Here is a 20565-nt window from a genome sequence, read left to right on the forward strand (position 1 = left end):
TCTATCTATCTGTCTGTCTGTCTATCTATCACCTGTCTATCTATCTATCTATCTATCTATCTATCTATCTATCTATCATCTGTCTGTCTGCTTTATTTATTCCCCCCGCCCCATGTCTCTATTTTAAATAATGTCCTATAGCCTCCGTCATACGTCACACTCATACTCCGCACTACACTGCCCTCTGGTGATGCAATATAAGGTCACGTGCGAGAGGTGTGAAGAAGACTCAACAGCAGGAGACTTCAGGCATTGTCTGGAGGCCAGACATCGATCAGAGGCCTCGGAAAGCTCAGGCGCATCACTCTACAGTAGATACTTTCGGCTCGGTTTCCATATTCAAACCTGTTTCTGAAGTGTCCTCTGAAAGGTCTCCACTTGCTTAGATGATCTCTGTGGGCCACCATACATGCACTGGTGCTTCCTGTTTGTCATGCTCTTGAGTTAAATGCTGAGCCAGCAGGATGTGTTTACAGCTTCTGCGGACCACAGGAAATGACCTGGCGGCCCAACTCCGGGCCTCAGGCCTTGGTTTGACCCTTGAGATTTAGCTGTGTAAACAAGAGACACGATGGACTTTATTTCTAATCAATTTTATTATCCTCAAACAAAACGCTGAACAGAACATGTTAAAAAAGAAACGTCACACATCATCATCACAAAATTTAAAGAATGAAAAAAAAAAAAAAACGTACAAAAATACCTGTGAACTCAGTTAAATATCAAGCATCTACAGACTTTTATTTTGACAGGCTGCTGAGTAGAAAGGCACTGGTGGCAGGGAGAAAGAAAAGCAGGAGCAGCGGCCGCGCCGGAGCTCGCCAGCTCAACCCTGAGAAATTGTTTGTGCTGTTTAGATTGGAATTGATGTAGCACCTCGTGATCGCGAGCAAAAAAATGAAAACAAATCCACCAGCGGACGAGGTGAAATGAGTGAGGCGAAGGAAGAGAGAGGCGTTGGGGGGACGACGGAGGGCGAGCCTCCTTCCTTTCACAGTCTTTCCTCTGGTGTTCCGCTCACAGTGACGCGCGTGGACGGCTTCGCTCCGGGCGTCCGTCTCTACACAAAGGCCTCTGGCTTCTCTGCGCCGTTGATTTTGATGTAGATCTTGGCGTCCACCTCCTTCTGCCGCTGCTCCTTGTGCAGCGTGTGTCTGTAGCAGAGCAGGTAGAGCGGCAGCAGGAAGCCCAGCATGCTGAGAGCCAGGAGGCCGATGTTGACCTGGAGGAGCGAAGCCGACAGGGATTTAGCCAACGAGCTGCGGCGCCGCGGCTCTGCGCGTCCCACGCGGACTCACCCAGAAGGGGTCTCCCTGCAGGGGGCCCATCATGGCCAGGAAGAGCGGCTGCTGCAGGAGGGCGAAGAGAGCGCTGACCAGGGACTGCATGCCGGTGAGGCTGCCGAACTGGGAGGAGGGGTACCTGAGGGGGAGGAGGAGGAGGGGCCCGTTACTCCTGACGCCGAGGGGCCACGGCAGGTGCGCCAGCTTTACTTACACAGCAGCGTAGAGGCCACCGACGGCCGAGTGGATGAAGCCTCTCACCACGGTGTGCAGCACAAAAGACACAATCTGGGAACAAGAGGCTGGATGAACAACAGGACAGACTGCTCTTTCCCTCTGGGACCTTCAGCCAAGTCATCTGCCTGCATCAGTGGATCCACAGGTCCAGACGCGGTTGATAGCAGTGAGCTCAAACGGACAGCAGGTGGCAGTCCTGGTCCACAACACACACCGTCTCTGGCTGCCATCGCTCTCATGAAAACTTCCTCCAAATCAGTTTTGGAATTGTACTTGCTAAAAGACGGACGGTCACCTGACCTCTGTAACAATCATGTTTAGTGTCTCACCTGCAGGGGGAGGTTGGGCACCAGGCAGGTGATTCCAAATCCGACCAGAAGCAGGTTGGTGAGGATGAAGGCCCTCAGGGCGTTGGTCACCTTCTGCGTCTTCCTGAAAACAGCAGAAGGTCAAGGTCAGGCCAGCGCTCACCCTCTGATGCCACCCGGCGGCTGCGGCGCAACTCACTTGCTGACGCCGTCGTCGCACTCCTTCAGCTTCCAGTCCATGATCTGGCCGATCACTGGGGTGGTCATGAGGCAGAGCAGCTGCAGAACCCCGAAGATGGAGGAGTACAGGCTGACTGTTGGAGGCAGAGGTCGGAGGTCAGCTTGCTGCGTTTGTTGATCAGAGCCGCGATGGCGACGTGCATCCAGCGCAGTGATGCACGACAGGTCAAAAGAACGTGAACAAAGACACGGGGTGGTGGCGGGGGGTGAGTTAATGAGTGACCCAAGGAACACTTGGAGGTCTGAATGGAAAAGCCAAGCACCTGACGGACGGGACAAGCAAGGACAAACTCTACTCTCTGGACCGCAGCACAAGTGCCTCAGGTCTCTACTTGGGCCGACATGGTGGTGCGTTGGAGGTGGTGAGGGACTGTAGCAGGTGGGTCGCAGCATGAACAAACCACATGCTGCTGTTGAGCAGCAAACAGCTCGAGAAGAGCAGCAGCCACTGAGCTCCAATGCATTTTCAATGGGGTGAAAACAGGTTTTTAGCTCTCGTTGGCAACTCTCGCGCAAATTCTGAAAGTGCTGCAGTAATTCTGAGCAGGTTTTACACGAGAGGACAAGTGTGACTACAGAACTGGAGATTTCCATGTTTCTGCGTCCCACCGTTTGGCCACAATGGCAGTTTAGATAAACGTGAATATGACGACTGCTCTGCTCCGCTCTAACCAGTTTGATAGCTCACTCTAACTTTTCGATTTTTGCCAAATCTCGGGTTCTTCGAGGCCGATATGTGGGCCAACAATACAACTCGGATCCCATCTGTTTTTTAGGGCGACAGAGGACGAGTGCCGCTGAGTTTCTACGCCAAAGTTTGGGGAGCTGTGAATTGTTGAAGTAGAGGCAAAAAGTGTTGAATCCTCCCATTCATTTTCATTGGGGAAAAAATGGTCACAAAACCCGGAATATCTCTGGAATTCTGGCACCTAGCTAGTGATAGGACACCATTCCCGGTCGGACGGCACGTTTTGGCTTTCGATGGCGCAGAAGAACAGCATGGTGAAGGCACCCAGGTGTCAGCGGAGGGTGTGTTCTGCACGCACCTGTGTCGAGGCTTCCGTCACTCAGCGCCTCCAGCACGCTGTTCATGGCTCCCATGTAGAACAAGAGACGCAGCTGAGTGACCGACATGGTGACCAGACTGAGCATGAAGATGGGGCTGAGGATGCTCTTCAGGAAGGACTGGCCTGTGAGGAGAGAGGTCACAGCGGAGGTCAGCGGCGCCACCGACACGGGCCGGCCAGCGTGAAGATGAAGAGCCCTACTCTGCTCCTGCGGCGCCACCTCCAGGTCCATGGTGGACAGACACAGCTTGTGTCCGTCCTTGGTGGCCAGCTCCTTCTGCTTCAGGCTGTGGCCCACGCTGAGTCGGCGGCCCACCGTGGTCACCTGCTGGTAGAACTGCTTGCCTGTGATTTTGTGGTCGAATCCAAGCCAGCTGAACTTGACCTTCACCCTGGGGACGCAGAGGAGGATGAGATGGACTCTGGAACTGACTCATGTTTCCGTGTGAAGCTGCACCACTGGCTCAGTGCTGAGCAGACGCCAGCTGAAGGACTTTACCCCGGACTTTTATGGTGCAGTGAATTACATAACACGTCCATCCAGCGACAGCAGTAACCTCCTCACCAGCTGAGACTTGGCTACGCTGCTTTTATGGTGAAGGCCACGGCTTTATTTGGGCACCAGTGGTCAGAACCTTCAACGTCAGGAGTTTCTGACGCCGGTGTTTCACACTATCATGAGCTAACTGTCAGTTCCCTGTGTGTTCATACTTCAGATCATTCAGTGTTGGAAACAGCTAGGGATGCTCCGGTCGATCGCCCACAGATCATGATGGGCCGGTATCAGCGTCACTACCTGTCACACCTGATCAGGTGTGACAACTGCTGCATCCTGCAGCAGATGCAGGGGACAATGCTGCGCAGGGAAGCGCCTTCAAATGAAACACGGCATGTAAAGCTCCAGCACTTGACGGAGCACAGAGAGTTTTCTGGGCTCATGAGAGTGAGAGCGCTGCTTCCTCAGCAGCTGTCGGAACCATAAGAAATAATCATTCATTTCACCCAGCTGACTCTCTCAGCTGTTGTTTGCACGGCCTCCTTGAAGAGTTATATTAAAAGGTGTCTGAATTAAAATGATTTAAAGTTCATGATTTCACATCATGGACAGTGAAGGTCTCATCATTTGGATGACAAATTCATTGTCAATCCATGTGATCGGTATCGGTGATCGGAGCATCCCTAGAAATAAGTCGGTGGATGTGACGCGTTGCTCCGTGGCTGGGCTGGTTTTCCACCCCGGGTGGTTTCATGATATGAGTTTAGTTTATTGGTGATAGCATTCATGTCTTAGACTGTTTGTATCTGATGATGAAGCATCTGATCTCTTGAGTGACTCCAAAGTGACTGGAGGAAGTTGAATTCCGGCACCAGATCATAGCCGAGCTCATGAAATACTCACGTGTAGTCCATGTCCTCCGGTCCTGGGAAGGGCTCCAGGGGCCAGTTGAAGAAGCAGTTGAGGAAGACCAGCCCAGCACAAGCCGCCCACACCACCAGGATCGTGATGAAAGGAACGCCAAAGTCATAAATCACCTGCAACACAGTCGGCGTCAGAGGAGCCCTTCACCTTTCATGGGGCAGAGACCGGCACCCACCTTGACTCCAGGGAAGGTGACGGCGGAGGAGGCGTAGGAGCCGATCATCAGGGCGATGAAGGTGGAGCGCAGGTCCCCGAACATGTTGGGCAGCTGCAGAGACCAGAGTTGCTGTCAGTGTTCGGCCTCACTCACGCACCCGCACAAAAGGTCGGAGAGAATATGAGACGGACCTCAGAACAGCCACAAGTGTTCTGCTCCCATGCGCCTCTACAGCAACAAGCTGTTGCGTAAGAGAGGCAGCGAACAATACGTCTCAGTGTGTCTCTGCCCAATTACATCCAAGCTGCCCAGGAAATGTGTAAACAGGTCCCAGCGGGGCCGACCCTTGACCCCAACGCCACCAGTCATTTGGGAAACAGGGCACAAAGTGGTGCGGTAAATAATGACGGTGGGTGAGGTACAGTTGAGTGGGGATGGAGGAGGTTTAGTGAGCCATCTCCGGGGACATGGTCGCCCTGGAGGAGGAATGCTGGGGGCTGGAGGGGGGCAGCTCTTGCTTCTAGTTTCCAGCGCACTTCAAATGACTCCCCGCTGTTTGATCGCTCCTCTGCATCGCTAAGTATTGGCCAGACTTTTGGTGAACCCTGGACCAGCACGACCTTTTCGCCCCATGCTCCCGTCTAAAGAACGGATGGCCAACTCGTCCACCACCGGGCTCCAGTTCCAAGCAGCAGCTTCACCCAGTCATGGTTTTATTTCCAAGAACAGCACTTACTGTGAGAGAAGTGAAGGTCATGCACATGCCTCCGAACCCGTTGAAGGTCAGAGCGATGAATATGAGCACTGAGAGTTCTGGAAGAGACAGAGTCACATGAGAATCTCCTCTCGCAGGGTAGATGAAGACACCCAGGGCCGCGACTCACCGTTGGGTTTATAGGCTCCGTAGGCGATGAGCAGGCAGGACAGTCCGAAGCAGGTGCTGCGGGGAGACGAGGGCTGGTCAGACACGCGTGCTTACCAGGTCGCAAAGGGGTCGCCTGTCCTTACCTGCCGAGGAGCCGCAGCTTGCGAGGGCCGTACTTGTCCATGACGATTCCGAGCGGCAGGGTGATGGCGGACAGCAGGAAGGAGCCCACGGTGAAGGCCAGGTTCAACATCTCGTCCTGCTCCTTACAGATCAGCCACCCGTTCATTCTCAAGAGGCCATCTCCAGGTTCCTGCACAGCTGGGTCCTCCAGGACCGCCAGCTCGCCGTCGATGTATTCAGCGTACTCGTCCGGGTCGCTGGTGGGAGCCACCGAGATGTTGTAGCTGCTGCTGTTTCCTGAAGAGACGGCGATGATGAGACACGATGGAGAGTATGAGGAACAGGTGAAGAAGCAGGTGCAGACAATATGGAATCATTGGAGTAAAGTGTGACGTGTGACAAAAGGGTGTCGGCAAGGATGAAAGGGAAAGGGTCCAGAAGGCTGGTGAGGCCAGCCACGTTGTATGGTTTGGAAACAGTGGCACTGAGGAGAAGACAGGAGGCAGAGCTGGAGGGAGCAGAGATGAAGATGCTGAGCTTCTCTCTGGGAGTGAGAGCAGGATGATGAGAGGATCAGAGGGACAGCACATGTGCTCAGGTCTTCAGGAGACCAAGTCAGAGAGGCTGGATGGAGATGGTTTGGACATGTACAGAGGAGAGAGAGAGAGAGAGAGAGAGAGAGAGAGAGAGAGAGAGAGAGAGAGCCAGTACATTGGTAGATGAAGATGTTGAGATGTTGGAAGTGCCAGGCAGAAGGTGGAGAGGAAGGCCACAGAGGAGATGGATGGAGGTGGTGAAGGAGGACATGAGGTCTGGAGGTTTGAGAGAAGAGGAAGCATAGGACCGGGGGAGATGGAGGAAGATGATCCGCTGAGGCCACCACTGAAGGGAGAAGCCCACAGAGAAAGAAAGAAAGAAGAAGACGATGAGAGACGGAGACAACGCTGTCGAGTGGTGGAGCTTTGGCCCTGAATCATCACAGCAATTGAGCTCACAAGTTAATGTTGATGTGAGTTTTGTGACCATGTCTGCGAGTCGGATCACAGTCAGTGTGTAATTACTATGACAATAACTCGTAATAACACTCTGAAGACAGCAGCATTACAGCAAGGAGAGTGACGATGTCTGCAGAGCCACGTTTGGAGCCGCAGCAGAACATTGACAGAAGCGCGTCATGTGAACAAGCAGCAGTTACATGTTGACTGGGCCTCCAGCGTTCGGCCGACCACTCTGGTCATTTATTGCTGAATCTGAGACCCTGAAACTCAGCGCTGTATAGACGCCGCCTGGGAAACACAAGGGTGTCACAAGGGGATACAGGCCGATCCTGTCTGTGGTGGCTGACTGGACCAACTCTCCTTGAGTCATCACCGCGGAGCCTGTGCTCATCACTTCACTATCAGTGATGAGGCCTCCCGGGCCTTTATCGCTGGACTTTAGCGGCCATATTACCGCTCATAAAAGCCGCCGTCACGTGGCCAGAGCGCTGAGCTGCTGCCGCTTACATCACTGGCAGCTGATAAGGACTCCTGGGATGGCTAACGCAGTCATCTCAGCGGGACTTGAGTTCACTCTCAAGGCTCTCCCTTCATCTAATGTGCCCGCCCGTGTGGGACATCACCTGTGTTCATCACCTGAGCGCCACAGACAACAAGGGAGCCTTGTGATTGGCCCCTCTGTTCAATACGCGCCTCCAGAGTCCGCGAAGCCAACGCCTCTTTTGGGCAGAAAACTGACTCGGGTTACACCTCCAGAATCATCTGGAGGCAAATAACCGGAATGAAACCGGATACGTCGCATGATAAAGAGTGTAGCGTCCTGGCGCTGCGTTCAATAACCGGTGGGAAATCTCGCTGTTGAAAGGAGAGGTTTATATGGCGACACGAAGTCCGCCGCAACCTCGGTGTTTCTGCCTCCGTTCAGGCAAGAAATGAGCGGATTTTGTGAGTTTTAGCGCTGAGATCGGGAAAGTGGCGTTTGAATTTCTCCTCATGACAAACGGCAGCGAGACTTTTCAAGAGCGTTTTCCTTTGAATATCAACGATCTCCACGTCTAATCAAAGCACCGGACTGTGAAGCTCAGTGGTGACAATGGCTTCACGCATTTCAGAGAAACACTTGGCGAGTACAAGCGCAACCAAGAGGCGCCCTTCAGTCTCTGCGGGAGCGTCTCTGCCGTTCGGCTCTTTCCGTGCGCCCTCGGCATCTCCCGCGCCGGGAACTCACCTTGGTCGCTGCACATGTAGGAGTAGAAGCCCTCGGACTTGAGCATGATGAGGAGCGAGCCCCAGCCCAGGAGCACCGCCGAGAAGAGCAAGTTCTCGATGATGGCCGTCACCGCCATCCACCAGCGCCGGGCGAAGGCGGTGGCCAGGGTCGGAGCCATGGTGGAGCCGAGGTGGAGGTGGAGCAGCAGATGAAGACGCGAGCGAGAAGACTGGGGATGGAGCGGACCTGTGGAGGCTCGGGCGCAGGGGAGGGGAGCTTTATACCGCGCCTCTCCGGGGCAGGTCAGGGGAGGACTGGGCTGACTTTTGAACCCCTTTCAATGATTGTGATGAGATGTTTATCTGGAGCTTCCATGTTTGCTCCTGTAAACTCAATCAACTGGGCGGGGCCCGTGAAGTGCGCGCTGATGAGCCACAGTCTCACCGCTTCTCAACATGTTGCTTTGGAGGAGGCATGTTCGGTCCCGCATAAGGTCAATAAAGAAAGTACGTATGCCGTTCTGTCTATGAAACACGTGTTCAAACTCAACACTGGAGTCGACAAGAGAAGGATTGAATAAAAAAACGTGGAAACAAAGACAAAAGGAAATGAACTTGAAAGCTTGAACGGAACAAAACTGGTCTCAAGTTCTTTTAACTGACTTAAAAAGTCCTTCATTGTTGGTGATGGCTTTAAACAAGTGTGTTTTCCAGGTCAGTCAGTGAAGACCATTGATTTTACAGCAAGAGAATGTGCTGAAGATGGAAGCTGTGACTGTTTACTGCTGCAATAATCTCATTCCCCTGATGATGATGATGAGATGATGATTGAGAAGATCACTGGTGTCAGGCAGCACCGCGAGCCTCGCTCTGACAAGCAGCCAATCATTAACAGTTGGGCCAAAGATCGTCTCCAGTGGTGCCGCTCCGTCCGGGCCGTGGCACCCGGGGCCTCCTGTCACCAGCGCGGTCGGTCGGTCGGCCGGGCCGGGCCCCACAAACGTCAGCCAGGTGGCCTCCTTCAGGTTACATAAGGAGTCCTCACCTGTGGGATCTGCTGATGCCGTGTGCTGCCTTATCAGGCCGGAGGCTGTTTATGTGCCCAGGAGGTCTCACAGTCCAGCCTGCTGCTGCTGCTGCTGTTGCCTCAGCAGGCTGCCTTCTGAACAGAAGCTCATGTCAGGCCGAGGAAAACAAACAGCTCAGCAAATGACACTCTTCAAATGCTCACACTCATGTGTTTTAAACGTCGCCCCTGAGCTGCTGCACCTGAATAACATCAAGAAGTATTGGACTCCAATGCCACAGACTGATGAAGTAATTCCAGGAAAACAGCGGGGAGACTGGTCAATGCCAGCTATTGACGGACCACTGCGGGTAAACAAGAAATAGTTTATTGACATCAGCACTTTTGCAGATAAAGTGTTTACGACATGGGGAAACCCCTCCGTGTCTGCGGGTGCCTCGTGTGGTGCCAGCTGCGGGTCAACAGCAGCACGAGCCGGCGGCGTCAGCAGGCGCCGCAGCTGCCTTTTACGCGTCAGTTTCAGCGGCTTTACTGGCGAGGGGTCGATGATATTCTTGAACATGGGGGCGGTTTCGTAAGCAGGACACTCTCAGAAAGTTTATCTCAGAAAGTTGTTTTTCCTGCTGCGTGACTCGCGACGATCAATATGCAGATCGATGCCGCACATTAACATGATGGATGAGCCATCGACGGTGAGATGTGTCGCTCCTTTTGTTGGCGCTGATGCGCTCAGGGTTGGGCCCAATCGCATCAGCAGGGCTGGACGCCATTCGGATGGAAATGCTCAGCAGCGCGGCGATTCATCCCGGCGGCAGAGACAATGATCTCCCCCTCGTGGCTCGTCTCGGAACGCAGCCAGAGAAAGCGTCACTTGGAACGCAGATCAGGACATGAAACAGCATCATTAGATCCATAGAAATGGACCGGAATTTAAAATAAATCCACCACAAAGAGAAAAATAACCAGATGCTGAACTTTTCACTGACACATTTGAATACTAATAAATGTTTTCATGTCTTCTGAAAACGCTCATGACAGCAAGCCTTTTCACAATATCACTTTTCAAATCATTCGCCCGGTGATTTATTTAAGTATGTATTTTTGTTTGAAAGCAATAATGAAAATGGTGTCAGAAATTTCACCTTTCAGCTAAATATCTTTCCTCTTCTCTGATGTTGCAATGTATCACAGCCACAAATCCAATTTGTTCTCCAGTTTCTGCTTTTAAAAAAATCCTGCATCCTCTCACAACGTTAATTTTCCCAGTGATGTTTTCCTCGTTGTATTTTCAGAAAAACACATCATGGTGTGGTATCATGACACACGCTCGAGTCCACACGAACCAACCAACAAGTAGCTGTCAATCATGTTTGATCTGCTCAACATTTGTCGCCGCCAAAGGTCACCACATCTGGACTGTTCCGATAACCAGGAGCAGATGGATGGAAGTTCTTCACCCGTGTCGATAGTTGAGACCCAGTTTCCGAGAAACCACTGAACCCATCCGCCTCTCCTTCCACACATCAACTTTATTTCAATCATTGAGCAGACAAAGACACGATATTCACCTTCAGGTCAACAACAAGTTTGTGTTGCACGGCAGTAACTTGGGTTTGGCGCCACCTGACGGAGAAAGTGCAACATAGCAGGAGCAGACACATGACACGGATCGGGAGTGTCCGTCCGTCCGAGGGCGCCACGACGAGGCTCCAACGCAGGCTACCACAGCTAAGTACAGTGTTCGTGAGAGCGGCGACGACGGCGGCGGTCAGAGGAGGCAGCAGAGCAGCAGCAGCAGCAGCAGCAGCATCTCACTCGACCCACTCCTCAAAGCTGCGATGGGAAACATGAGAGGTTACGGGACGTGAGACTCGGGACCTTGTGAAGGCCAGACACAGCAGTGTAGAGGTTCAGAACATCCGAGCGGAACAACAGTCACAAGAACAGGAGCTGACCCCCGCGCCCTCGCTCGGCTGCAGGCCTCAGGGGGGCCTCCACACGCCTGACCAGTGTCCAGCTTGAGGGGCCCCGACATCCTTCTGGCACTGCAGAACTCTCTCTCACACACCCACACACGGTTTGCTCGAGTGACTATAAAAAGTTTCACATTTTGAAGCCCGTGTTAAACCCGAACTTGACTCTGTTCCAGCCCCAGCCCCAGCCCCACGTGACCCGTGTCTGCAGCTTACCTGGCGTGGAGCTGTTTGCAGCTGTGGAGACAGAAGCACAGTGCGTGAGCGCGAGGAGCCTGGACCTACGGCAGGCGGGGAGCAGAGGAACCTTTGATGGTGAAGGTGGTCTCCATGCCGGCGTGGATGTGGTCGGTCACGTGGCAGTGCAGCAGCCAGGTGCCGGGGGTTCCAGCCACCATCTCCACCGTCTGGAAGGTCCCGGGGAAGAGGTCGAAGACGTCGGCTCGGTGGACGCGGTCCGTCTGACCGCAGCAGGAAAGAGGCGAGCGTGAGAGGCGGGTCAGCGGCTCCGGGCAGCCCACCCTGCGGGGGTCACCTTGTAGGTGAAGGTCTCTGCGTGGAAGTGGACCGTGTGCATGTCCACCTCGTTGCCCATGCCCAGCAGGTACCAGTTGACCGTCTGACCCTGAGTCATCTCCAGCCCTCGCAGGTTCCCGTACAGCCAGCCGTTGATGCCTGCGGCAGAGACGCTCCACTGACCTCTGACCTGAGCTGCCTCCGTGGCCATAGCAACGTTGACTGCTGGAGGTGTCACTCTGGAGGCAGCTGAACTAGGTGAGCTCAACCATCATCAAAGGCACAGTGAGAAGCTGTTGCAGCGCATTATGGGACACAGAGTAAGTGTGTGTGTGTGTGGTGGGAGCCCTTCCTAACAGGACCAATGAGAAGCCCCGGCTGCAGCCGCAAGGGTCCTGCACACTGAAGTGACTCAGTCTTTAGCGCCGCGTCTCAAACAGGCCACAAAACTTCAGCCACAACACTGTGGGAGCGAGAGAGGCTCCTTCAAAGCGGACCGTTGAATATGCTCTGAACAGAACACTCGATCATATTGTATTATATCCTTCTGAGGCAACGTCACCCTGTGATAAATCTCTCATTTCATTTGTCTCAATATTTGAGTGTATCATATCAATGAGTGAGTCTGGCCACAATGTCTAGACCTTACATTTTACATGTGACCAGTAATGCAACAAGGGAGATATTTCTCATCAAAAAAATCCACATTAGTTCAATGTGATTCTGTCGGCTTGTGTTGACACGGATGACCCTGTGGAGACGGGTGTGAAGGAACAAGAAAGCAGCTCCTGTGTCATCTGAGTGACACCAAAGGCTTATTTCAGACTCACAGTATCTGTTCTGCCTCTTGTCCTCATTTTCACGGAACTTGAGAAGATTCAAGACGTCGCTAAGATAACGTGCAGTTACAAAAAGTTACCACAGGATGGTGCCATAATGACAGTCTACGTTAGGTTTCTACGTTAGTTTCTTCATTTTTACTGATGCTTTTACAGATGTCTCTCCTCGAGTGAGTGAAGATAAATGGTATTTTTTTTGTTTGTTTCTCTCCCCCTCCTGATGTTTCATGCCGGTTTTGTGCAGTGGGCAGGACCCTGGAGCTCAACGTTGTGAAGGATGGAACAAGAGGGAGGCCGCCTGTAGGGGGCAGCAGAGGGCAGCGTACCGTGCATCATGTTGCTCTCCTCGAACTCCTCGTCCCGCTCGAAGTCTTCACGACCAATGTAGGTCCTAACGTTCTCGTCCAGGTACCAGGACTGGTTCTCATCAAGGACCATGAAGAGAAGCGCGAACTCCTGGTCCACGTCGTGCCGCCTCCGGTCCGAGCCGCTGCCGCGCAGCGTGCCGGGCCTGCAGACCAGCAGAGGCCCCACCAGCCCGCTGTACAGGTCCTGAAGGTGGGGACACGGAGACACCGTGAGCAGGGCGTCACTGGCCGGACCCTGAGGGACTCGGTGGGGCACCTTGATGAAGTCCACGTCGGAGAAGTAGGCGTAGGAGATGCAGTTAGGGTCAGACGGGCCGGGACCAGAGCTCGGGGGCACGTCCCACGTCAGCTCTATCAACTTCCCTGGAGAGGACAAAGGCTCAGACCAGGAACGCTTTCACTCGCAGCAGCATCTCCACTCGGGTGATGACACGGTTCAAAGACTTGGCCCAACTCCACTGATGAGCAACAGGAGGCGGTGACTCGCCTGGTTCGACTGGGATGTGAGCGGCGTCGTTGACAACGCCGTGCGCCGCGATGGAAAACGGCCGACTGGCCTTGTTCCTGAAGGTGATCTGGATCCGCTCCCCGACCTCGGCTTTGATCATGGGACCTTGGTGAGGGCAGGAGAAGTGAGTGAGTGGAGGGTGAGATTCCAGAGGAAAACCCAAATGGACTGCAGCTTCACCCATGATCCCCAGGTGGCGCTGGCTCGCCGGCCGCTCCTTCTTCACCGTGAAGTCCTTGTCCGAGTATTCCCGGAAGACGGCCTTCTTGTAGCGCGAGCCGATCCTGTTCCGCCCCTGAGCCAGGAACACGTTTCCTGGACTGAGGCCAGGTGCGGTCAGCAGCCTCCAGAGCGTCTGCAGACTCCAGCTCACCTGTCCTGCAGCGTGGCGTGGAGTTTCTCCAGCTCCCACCCTCGGCTCGGCGAGTAGTCCCACTCCACCTCCTCCGCACTGATGAAGTACTCCACGGTCCGAGTGGGAGGCGGACGGCTCCTGGGCCGAGCCTCGGAGCAGCGCCGCACTCGGTACTGGTGCCTCATGCCGCCGGAGAAGTGGTCAGTGACTCTGCAGCTCACCTGGAAGAGCCCTGGACACCACCGGGGAAGAGACGCTCAACTCTTGTGTCATGTCTGGGATCAGCAAGTCAATTCATATCCCGGGTGTTAGGGGCCACTGGACACCCCCCTCCTCCCTCAACCACTTCCCGTTCTGCGGCAGACCACTTCCTGTTCCAGCCGCTCACGTGGCGTGTGACAACAGCAAGTGTGTGTTCAGATGACTGACCGCGGTTCCTGGGCCGCATGGCGACGGCGGCGCTGGTGTGTGGGAAGACGTTGACCGTGTCCCGGGTGGTGCTCTGGCGGGTGAAGGTGTTGCCCTCGAAGTGCACCCCGTGGATGTCCGTCTCGGTGCCGAGCCCGAAGACGTACCACCTGACGTTGTCGTCGACGCACATGTCCAGCCCGGGCAGGTTTCCGTACATCCGTCCGTTCACGGCTGCAGGGACACACACCGCCGCATCAGTCCGCTCTCACCCGGGACGGGCAGCGAGGGCCACTCAAACACGTCCGGCAGCTGGGTACCGTGCATCTTGTTGCTCTCCTCAAAGTCGGCATCTGAATCGTTCCCCCCGAAGGCCTCCATGTTCTCGTCCAGATACCAGCTCTGGTTTTCGTCCATGACAGAGAAGAGCAGGAAGAACTCTCGGTCCACACCCTCCTGCGGGGAAACACACCGGCGCCGAGGTCAGACCCGGCTCTACAGGCTCCTCCTCCAACATCACCGTGGCTCGGTTCCGAACCTCTCGTCCGCTCTTGGCCAGCACTCCTCTCTTGCAGACCAGCAGAGGTCCAATCAGCCCCGAGTTGGTGTCCATATCGGACTGGGTGGCAGAGTAGTACAGGTAGGGGATACAGGGGGGGTCCGATGAGGACGGACCTTCCAGGACCTGCCAGGTGTAGGTGAAGGTTTGGCCCGGAGCCACGTGGGAGCCGGGCTTGTCTGCGCCTGAGGCACCAGAGAAGCAAAACATGCGCGAGACTCAAAGATCTGACGTCCATCTCAGCCACCCCCACCACATGCTCACCGTCGTGGTAGCTGCTGCCCTGGAAGCGCTTGTCGTAGTGCAGGCCGTGAGGCTGGACGCTGTAGTTCCGGTCCGCCTTGTTCCGGAAGGTCACGCTCACCGTGTCGCCCTCTTCGGCCCTCAGCACCGGACCTGGGCGCGGTCAGACCACGGACTCAGCTGCCGGGGATCTTGAAGGGAGCGGGGGGGGGATTGCCGTACCTAATAGTCCCAGGTGCTCCGGCGCCGGTGCCTTGGGCGAGCTGAAACTCTGGTCTGTGTACTCCCGGTACACCACTTTATGGTAGCGGCCGCCGATCTTGCCTCCGTCAGAGCTGAAAAACACCTCGGAGGCGCTGAAGGGAAGCGGACAGCGTCAGCGCCGGGACCTGAACACGCTCCGAGCGGAGCTCAGCACAAAATGACCAGGTAGATACCTGTGTTTCAATTCCTCTCTGTGATAGAGCGCATGATTTCACATTTAACCACCCTCAAAACAAACATGTTTTCCTTCATTCCTCTCATTGAACCTCTCTCCCTCCTGTTCTTGGACGAGGAAACACCATTGTCTCGTGGCAGGAGGTTGTCGTTTTGGCTGTACAGATCTTCTTTAGGAGGCGGTGGGCTTCAACCCGGCCAAGACTAGATGTATCCACTCTTCTCTTCTTAAAAGACACACGTCTGTAGACGTGGCAAACACTGTCCTCTTCTTTTAAACATTATAAAGCAGGCTTCAGGCCGCTACACTGAAATTGGTTTAGCAAGAACAAAAACACATTAACAGCAGCACGTTTGTGTTTTTTTAAAAAGAATAACTCCATGAAGTTACGATGGTTACCATCAAATTGAAAAACCCTTTCACTTGACTCTTGACCTGTATTTCAGGATTCAGGATACTGAAAATTCTGAGCGAATGAACTTCATCAAAACAGTGAGTTGAGGTGTGACAAGTTAGTTGGGCACCGGGTTCCAGTGTGAAGCCCGAGGCAGAGTTTCTAGCACCACGACGTAGGTCCCCTTCACAAGATAAAGGCAGAATGTGTTTGTGAGGCGAGAGCTCCACCCACCTTCCGGGTTCAGTGAGAGAGCCGTTTCTGATAAGGTCTTTTCCAGACGGAGCATAGTCCCACAGCAGCTTCTCAGCTGCCAGGTAATAACTCCTCACTGTTCCGCCTGATGATGTGGAGGTGGACTTCTTATCGCAGGACTGCACCTGATAAAAGGCCTGCATCCCAGCTAGCAAGGTCAACAAACAGCACTGGGTCACATGCACGCTTCATTTCATGAGGACAGTGGGTCAGCCTGGCGCCTGACCTTTGACCCCACTTTCATAGAAGAAGGATTCATGCACAGCAATACGACGTGAAAGTTTGGTCACTTCAACATGAAGCTCTCCTCACAGCTACAGAGAGACAGCTGACCTTTGACCTGACTAGACTGCTAAACACCTCAAGAGTGACAAATAAAGCTCAAAGTGTCATTCGTTGCTGGTTTCAAACCAACACGTCAAGAGAGGTTCAGGTTTACGAGAGGAAGCAGAGCGACACGAGGGGCTGGCTGGTCATGGGAGTGTCTGAATCAATACTCGAGGGGAGGTGGACGAAAGACAATGGTCATCCATATATATGGCAATAAACAGGAGTATTCACCTGCAGATTCAGAAATAAATGAAACGGAAACACGATTCCATAAAGTCACAAATGAATCCATATATGATTGTGACGTCACAAATCCACAGTTTACTTTCATGAAGCTTTCAATAAAAAGGTGCCCCTCGCCACTCCCCTCCTTTGAAACTGTGTCAAATTATATTTGAAAAAATGACAGAAAATATTGTGTGTGGGAACGCGGTCATACACAGGGGGAAGAAAGGAATGGAAATCTGAGCGAGTGGTTCCAACAGGGAACAGAGTTATGTTGAGAAGTAAACATCTGGAAAAGCCCAGGGAAAGGAGGGACTCAGTCAAGGACATGTCAGCATGGAGAACATCGCTGGAATGTCTGGACTGACACGGCAGGCCATCCTTTGAGCTGAGAGCTTTTCACAACGCAATGAATTCACCTGAATTCCTGAGTGAGTCAGAGGTCAAAGTTCAGCCCTCCTACCTTTCAGATGGTCATTAACTTGGCAGGTTAACAGCCACTTTCCGCTCTTCCTGGGAATCATCTGGGCCGTGGCGAAGGTGGCTGGGAAGAGGCTGAGGACGTCGGTGCGGTGGCCGCGGTCCAGAAGCGTGTGTCCGTGGAAGAAGGCCGAGTGGATGTCCACCTCGTTGCCCATCCCAAACAGGTGCCAGGCCACGGGCCGGTCCTGGCACAGCGCGATGTCTGGCAGGTTTCCAAACACGTAGCCGTTGATAGCTGCCGGAGAGAAGAGCCATGAGTCGGTGAGGCGGCCAGGAAGTGGCGCTGGAAGCACTGACCATGCATGAGGTTTGACTCCTGAAAATCCGGGTCCTCTCGGTCCACGCTGGCGGGATCAGTGCAGCCCTGGATGTTCTCCTCCAGGTACCAGCTGGCGTTCTCATCCACCACGCTGAACATCAGGAAGACGTCCTGGTCCACGTCCGTCCGTCCCGACTCGGTGACGCGGCCCGGCAGCACGGACGCTTGCTCGCCGGCTCGTCGCAAGACTCCTGACACACCAGGGAGGACGAGGCACTTCAGCCAACGCACTTCGGAACCAGAGGCGGCGACAAGTGGGCGGACCTTTCTTGCAGGTGAGCAGCGCCCCGATGAGGCCGGAGGCGATGTCCCGCGGGGCGTCCAGGTGAGAGTGGTACACCCAGGTCAGGCAGTTGTCGTCGTCCCCTGTGGGGGCGAACTCCGGCCGCACCTCCCAGCGGTAGGTGTACGTCCCTCCCGGCGGAACCGAGTCGTCCTGCTTGAGTTCTTTTGGGGTCCCATCGGGATACAGAGCTCCTGCCACAGTGACAGCAAACGTCTTCAGCACTCATGACAAACACGTTCCTGCCTCAGTTATTGTTGCATTTGGACGTCCTGACTCTCTTCTTTACGTTCTTTTTCATCTGCGCTTCCTTATCTGGACGTGACGGCAAAAATAAACACAGAGTTTTGCAAAGTCTGGGAATCCCCACTTGCTCAAGAGAAACGGCGAGGCAGGCGTGGCCAAACCCAGCTGGAACTTGAAGCTGAAGTGGGTCACCTGCAGACTCGGCAGCAGTTCATCTGACCCCAGTGAGTCACAGGTCAAAGGATGGAGCCCAAGCGGAACATGACAACACGCAGCGCGTCTGACCCTGGATCTGCTCGCCAGCCACCTCACACGATACACACCACCAGCATTTGGCTTTCACTTGCCACCATCTTGCCTCCAGCTGAGCTAAAACAGCAGGCGGTTCAGTAGCTGCGCGCCAGCAGCGTCACCAACCTTGGCTGATGCCAGGAGAAGCCAGGACTCAGGACTGTACCTTCACTGTTCTTCTCGTAGAAGACTCCGTGGGGGTGCACGGAGTAGTTCCTGGAGGCAAAGTTCTTCACGTGGACCACGATGACATCATCCACCTCGGCTCTCAGCACTGGACCCAGGTAGCCCAGCCAGGCGGGTCGAGGCGCTCGGGTTCTGAAGGTGCCGTCCGTGAACTCTCGGTACATGGCCTTCATGTACACGCGGCCGATCCGCGCCGGTCCGTTCTGGAGAAACTCAGCGGCGTTTCTGCGGAGACCGGACACAAAAGCAGACCGGTCTGACAGAGTGACACACGACACCCCTGATCCTCAGGCCGGAACCAACCACTGTCGTCATGTCATCCCACGAGCTGCGTCCGAACACTGCTGACTTGTCTTCACCCGTGGAGCAGCTCAGCATCAGAGAGATTAAAGTGTTCATGTTTACCAAGTTATAGTTCCTTAAAAGTCGACTACAAAAATGGCTGACCCACCACTCAGAGCAGGAACCTGGTTCGTGAAACTAAAGTGTTTGGTGGAAACACGCGACCTCACAAGGACTCCCACTGAGACGCTGATGTGAGGAGCGACGGTGGCCGACCTTCTCTCCTCCTCGCTTCATTCTTGTTGTGGACAACGTCGAGGTCACACTCTGATCCATCCTAAAGGAGCTTACTGGTGTCTCAGTACGAGCAGAACCATGTTTTCAGCTGCAGAGGGAGATGATTGCAACGTCAAAGTTCAGCTCCAGGAGCAGAGGTGGGAGAAGCTCCTGGACGGAGAGGCTTCCTGTCCCTGCTGCAGGGAGGAGGCTCATGTCTGCGAGGAACCTGCTGCAGCTGGAGGAAGCCGCTCAGCTTCACGAGAGAGGAACCCATGACCTCACTGTCATGACACACTTCCTCCTCGCTCAGGAACATGCAGAACCGCAGTAAGGAAGTGCGCCGTCCAGTCTCAGGTGGAGAGGGGGGTGTCATCCATCCCATGATGCTTTGCAGCCTCGGGTTCCTCTGGCTTCCACTGGAGACTCACTTCACGGAGGGCTTCAGCTGGTTTGCTTGGAGCCTCTAATACTAGCTGGAGTGATTTTTGCTGCACTCCTCCTGATGACATGTTCCACAGAGCAGGCGACGGAACAGGCCTCGGCGGTAAACACCACTGACCGCTGGACTCAACTGAGTTTCTCACACGTGGGCTGGACCCAAAGTGCGAGCCAAAGCAGTTCCTTGCCGCTCAGACGCCTCTGATAACTCCACCTCCAGCGGGAAACTCTGCTTGCATCCAGGAAATTCCAGCGTTACACAAGAGTGTCCTTGAGTGCTGCCGCATCAGATGACTGCAGAGGTTCAGTCCACCATGAATCAACAGTGGACCTGGGCTCGCAGGATTCAGCACCGTCACCCCAGGACCCAGTCCAGCGTTGCTTCAAAACGCCACATTCACTTCCTGATTTCTGAGTGGAAAATGCTCATCGTCATTCCACCGTCCTGACAGTTGAGCTCCGAGCCTGCAAGTTTGTTGATCTTCATCATCATCACCATTCCACTCCACACTTCAGCCAGTAGTGAGCCTGGCTCTTGACTCCTTTGGTTGTACTTGCTTAGCTCTGGTGCTGGGTTAGTGACGTCATCAGGCGGGTGGTTTCTCGGTTCTGATTCGGGGCTCTAATATTATAAGAGCACAAACAGGGCAACAAGAGCAGTTTTCTCCACTTTTTCAGTATGCTATGACATGTCCGTACTTTCCATTGCGATCATCTGTGATGTCATCCCTTCTTTTTAAGTGAAACGTTGGACAGCGAAATGAGATTTAAAGGAAGAATCGGACGGACTGCAGGTCACGTCTTCCTCCGAAACAACGACACAAACTGACTGGACGATGACGGACACACACACAGACACGAGCCGCGCTCGAGCACGTGACCCGCGGCAGACAGAAGGTCAACATCCAAGCCAACTCACTCATCATCGTCGATGTCGACGGAGGTCAGCAGGTTCTTTCCGCTCGGAGCGTAGTCCCACCGCTCCTCCGTGATACCAACGTAGTAGACTCGCTCCCTGCCGAGCTGCCCTTGGGCAACACAGGCCAGAGCGGGCAGCAGCAGCAGCAGCAGCAGCGGCGGCGGCGCGCACAACATCCTCAGACCGGAGCAACTTTGAGCCACAAATCCGAGACTCGCTCGGACGTTTCCATGTAAGTGGAGCGGAGGGGGAGACAGTCGCGCTTTTCAGAGGGAGAGGGAGGGAGAGAGACCGCCCCCACTCTCCCGCGATAACGACCGCCTTGTTGTCGAGTGCTTTATCCGGGACGGTCGGAGCCTCCTGCGGGGAGCGCCGCTCTCATAGCGCCACTTATGTGCCGAGTGCTGACACAGCCATCATCATCATCATCATCATCATCAAAGGTGGCTGAGGGGCCACGTGGGGCCCTCTGCCTGCACCTGCCCGGCCTGAC

The 20565-nt window shown here is 54.4% G+C and overlaps 2 protein-coding genes across 2 annotated transcripts; both read right to left on the minus strand.

Moving 5' to 3' along the window:
- Positions 1 to 587: 587 nt before the first annotated feature.
- Positions 588 to 8135, minus strand: slc43a2b (solute carrier family 43 member 2b). Its single transcript, XM_053847391.1, has 13 exons — positions 7927 to 8135; positions 5721 to 5997; positions 5597 to 5652; positions 5449 to 5525; positions 4731 to 4823; positions 4535 to 4668; positions 3337 to 3527; positions 3115 to 3258; positions 2028 to 2142; positions 1850 to 1952; positions 1498 to 1571; positions 1299 to 1422; positions 588 to 1222 (listed from the first exon to the last, which is right to left on the minus strand). The coding sequence occupies exons 1-13, from the start codon at positions 8084 to 8086 to the stop codon at positions 1061 to 1063; spliced, it is 1710 nt and encodes a 569-aa protein (XP_053703366.1). The 5' UTR covers positions 8087 to 8135; the 3' UTR covers positions 588 to 1060.
- Positions 8136 to 10449: 2314 nt separating this feature from the next.
- On the minus strand, positions 10450 to 20297 carry hephl1b (hephaestin-like 1b). Its single transcript, XM_053847775.1, has 20 exons — positions 20073 to 20297; positions 18135 to 18379; positions 17413 to 17625; positions 17127 to 17339; positions 16810 to 17064; positions 15771 to 15939; positions 14926 to 15059; positions 14725 to 14856; positions 14440 to 14645; positions 14222 to 14357; positions 13923 to 14135; positions 13512 to 13725; positions 13319 to 13458; positions 13118 to 13243; positions 12887 to 12993; positions 12589 to 12814; positions 11443 to 11582; positions 11215 to 11368; positions 11124 to 11144; positions 10450 to 10767 (listed from the first exon to the last, which is right to left on the minus strand). The coding sequence occupies exons 1-20, from the start codon at positions 20246 to 20248 to the stop codon at positions 10703 to 10705; spliced, it is 3285 nt and encodes a 1094-aa protein (XP_053703750.1). The 5' UTR covers positions 20249 to 20297; the 3' UTR covers positions 10450 to 10702.
- Between the last annotated feature and the right edge of the window lie 268 nt (positions 20298 to 20565).

Source organism: Synchiropus splendidus, chromosome 17 (assembly GCF_027744825.2).
Source record: "Synchiropus splendidus isolate RoL2022-P1 chromosome 17, RoL_Sspl_1.0, whole genome shotgun sequence".
Taxonomy (NCBI): domain Eukaryota; kingdom Metazoa; phylum Chordata; class Actinopteri; order Syngnathiformes; family Callionymidae; genus Synchiropus; species Synchiropus splendidus.